This window comes from Medicago truncatula, chromosome 2, assembly GCF_003473485.1.
Source record: "Medicago truncatula cultivar Jemalong A17 chromosome 2, MtrunA17r5.0-ANR, whole genome shotgun sequence".
Lineage (NCBI taxonomy): Eukaryota > Viridiplantae > Streptophyta > Magnoliopsida > Fabales > Fabaceae > Medicago > Medicago truncatula.
The window spans coordinates 20721890-20725733 of NC_053043.1; the positions used below are offsets into that span (position 1 = coordinate 20721890).

At 33.7% G+C, this 3844-nt stretch overlaps 1 protein-coding gene across 1 annotated transcript; it reads right to left on the reverse strand.

Annotated features, from left to right (window-relative positions):
* Nucleotides 1–653: 653 nt before the first annotated feature.
* On the reverse strand, nucleotides 654–1841 carry LOC25486671 (F-box/kelch-repeat protein At3g23880). The gene has a single exon (XM_013608293.1). The coding sequence runs from the start codon at nucleotides 1839–1841 to the stop codon at nucleotides 654–656; it is 1188 nt and encodes a 395-aa protein (XP_013463747.1).
* Nucleotides 1842–3844: the final 2003 nt, after the last annotated feature.

Here is a 3844-nt window from a genome sequence, read left to right on the forward strand (position 1 = left end):
TATCTTCACCGCAATATATGTAGAAATGATTAGCAATGAATGTGATAGAAACTAGAATTTAGATTTCTGAAACTGTGAATTTATTAACTGAATGGTGAGTTTCAAGCTCTTACAATGTTGAAGACTGAAAAAGAAAGATGAATACTATACCGGACATGGCTAGGTGATCTCCAATGCAGATCAATGTAGCAAATGCCATCATAAAAACAAACAAAAATAAAACACAATACATGACATGACACATATATTATTTCTTGATATACCATTATGATATAATTTGTTAAGCTACTGATGTGAACGACTTGGATCGAGCAGCATCTCTTGTGGTTTTCTTACTTTGCAGCAAGACCTTGTCCAATTCTTCTTCATTTACCATTCATTTGAGACTTGAAATTTCAAGACAAATTTTCTGTAAGGTATAAAACAAATGTTCAGTGAGTATAATAATATATTGTCTGAACCGCATATTAATTATAGTCAATTATGACAAGATTGATCAGATTTCAATAGCCATACATGAATATGACAATAAAATTCCAAATTAATTAAATTCAAGCAAAACAAGATCTGATAAACTTGAGTTACTGAGAAACATTAGACTTGAAGTTTTAATAATGATTGATGAACAAGGAAATCATAAGAGGAACTTACTTTCAAAAAGTTGAAACTAAACTTTCAACATAATGTTTGGCAAAACACCAATAGTAGGCATTGGTATTTCTAGCTTCTACTTTATTTTCTCTCCTATTATAAAGAACAACTTGTCGTCCATTGCTTGCCAATATCAGGGAATCACCAAAAAAGTGTAATGGCAACAAATGACGGTAGTCAGAGTGACCATTGACGGGATATATATTTTGATAATTAAATTTAAACAGTTTAGTCCAAGACGCTTCAACTCGAAATTCTCTCATCTGCCATATAACAAAATTATTTTCCTTGGAACAATGGCTAAAACAAAGACAATTCATCAGCACGGAAACAATTGGCATAAAAAGTGGCACTTCATCAAAATCTCGAGGAGGGAGCATTTGCGTGTAAGTCTCTGTTCCCAAATCAAGTGAGATAATCACAAATTGATCAATGGTTGTTTTAAGATTTTCCCATTGATCATAAGCATAATAGACCTTATTGCGAAGGGCAAGCCAAACAAGACTATTACTCACATAGACACCAACATTAAGACTAATACTAAGATAAGGAATCATCGGAAAACTTTGGAAATTTCTCCAAACATTATTTTCGCCCAAAGTGAAAACCCTCACATCACTAGGACGGAAGGAAACCACCTTATATTTGTTGGTTAAATTATCATAACCAAATGAGAATCTGAAGTCATTGTTGTCGTTGCATGAAATGCTTATAGAGCTTAGTTCATCCGTCAACGATCTCATGGCGGGGTTCCAGAAACGGAGAGAGAACTCTTCATACCCCTCAGTTTTGGAATAACGGAGCAAGCAGAACAATCCATTGCAACAACCGACCATCCTGTAATACTCGTTGTCCATCGTCATACGGTAATTAGTATAATCGTCAATGGAAACATCGGTCGACTGGTTTTCAAGTAAACGGTGTAGGCTGAAGGCAGTGAGTTGACCATGTTGGGTTAAAAATTGTGCACTAAATACTGCAAGGTGTGGTTTTTGCGAAGATTTATCGAGATGCAATTTGACGAAAAAAGGATCGGAGATGAGCGAGTACCATGATTTGCTCACACATTTGAGCTGTGTAAGTGATTTCACGTCAAGAAAGGCCAGGACTTCCGCGATGAGATCATCCGGGAGGATTACCGGCGAAGGAGAGTTGATTTCATGCCGAAACTTAGATGGACAGATACCCATAGGATATGAGCTGTGTGTAGTGGAGTTGATTAGTTGAATGAACCCTTACAGTAGCAAAGGCATGTTGTATTGTAATTTTTTGCTGTAATTATTGTAAAGTTGTCATTATTTTATGTTATTACTTTTACTAATTCTTTTGAGACACGTTTATTTTGTTGCTACTTGCTCGGTCAAATCCTAATTAAAAGGATTTATGGTTTTCAACGTTGAAACAGCAAGTCTGCAATTAGGGGGATACAGTCACTAATTTTTTTCCTCATATCTGTACATGTGGTTCATAACTGAATTAAAAAACCCTTGAAAAATAGATTCGTTGAGTATTTAAAATTTGTTTCCCACTTCATAAATACCCTTATAAGTCTCTATTTACTAAACAAATCTATATTTTCTAAAAGAGTAATGATACATAGACATCCTTATGTGGCAATACACCCTTTGACTCCTACACAAAAATCTGACACGTAGTCACGTGGACCCCGCATAAGCACACTTTCTCTTTCCTCTCCTCTTCTCTCTTCCTAGTGCATGGGGTGTACAAGGGTGTATGGGAATAAAGGGTGTCTATGTAACATTTTCCATTCCATACTTAAATTTTATTAAATTTTTGATCCCCAACGTTTTTTTCCGTTAGCAAAATGAGTCCTCGCTGTTAATAATTGTTGTTGATTGAGCAAATGGTGAAGCACACGTGGATGCCACATCCGACTTTTTTTTGTTGGGTTAAATATGATTTTAGTCCCTATAAAATTGAGGCATTTTAAGTTTAGTGCTTACTTAATTTTAATAGTTGTTTTAGTCCTTACAAAAATACTATGCACTCAGTATTAGTCTCTGCTCAATTCAAATTTGTTTAATTTATGCTTAAACTTTTAAGTTTTTTAACAATTTTTTGTAGACGTATTAAGAACATAATTAACCCTTCTTAAAAAAATCAAGTATTCCTAAAAAAAAAACACTATCAATAATCTTTAACAAAGCTTACTATTTTAATGACATCTTGTGTAAAGCCCTAGCCTGAAGAGGATGGAGAGTGGTTTTCTGGAAACAAGGTGTGACTATAAGCGACCGACAAATTTTAGACGCACCTAATCACATCACAATGAGAGGGATATATATGTCATGAAAATTGACCATGTCATACAAGGTTGTTGTCTATTGTAACATATGATTTATGTTAGAGAATAAGAGTGTTATTTTGAATCTTACATGTATATAACAGGGTGTTATCTCATCATTTAGAAACTTGTACAAATATATGCTGCTATTTAAACCAAGATAATTAATTACATTGTAAATCTGGAATTCAGATAAACTAGGTACAATACATGGACTGCCCAAGTCATACACACACTGCTTCTAAAAGGTTGTAGAAGCTAATTGAATAAGAGTTAGTTAGTAATCTGTATATTTTTAGGGAGGGAAATCTTAGAGTCATTCAGAAAGTTCGTAAGAGTTACTATTGTAAATCATAATATGGTGTAGGGTTTATATTCATCAAGTAACACTGAAGAGTATACCAACTTTTTATTTCTTGATAAAAAGAATGAAATTGATGAAACTTATTCTCAAGCAAACAAGGAAAAATCCTTGATCCATCCTCTACCGATGTGAATGACTTGGATTGGGCAGCATCTTTTGTTGTCAAATTCTTCTTCATTTTCCACTGAAAGGGTCACCAATCCGAAAATAACAAATACATAGGAAGCATAAACAGAGAAACCATTATACATGGATTAAAGATCTCCTTTCAACCTACGTATGAAAACAAGTAGAAATTTCACAGCAAACAAATAATTCTTCAAAGTTTCTATTTGACACTACAATGAAAGGAAGATACAATTTCAAGACAATATTCAATTACCAATCAAGTTACAATTGCCATTAGTTTCATAATCATTTAGAACTATTCCATAGTAATGTCCTTCACCTATAAGTAAATCTTTATTTTAGCTCACAATACAATAATTTCACCATTGCTCATAGTTTTAGACAACTTATAAGGG

Excerpts from the sequence above, each read along its gene's own strand:
- LOC25486671 (XM_013608293.1), bottom strand. The coding sequence starts at position 1,841 with ATGGGTATCTGTCCATCTAAGTTTCGGCATGAAATCAACTCTCCTTCG.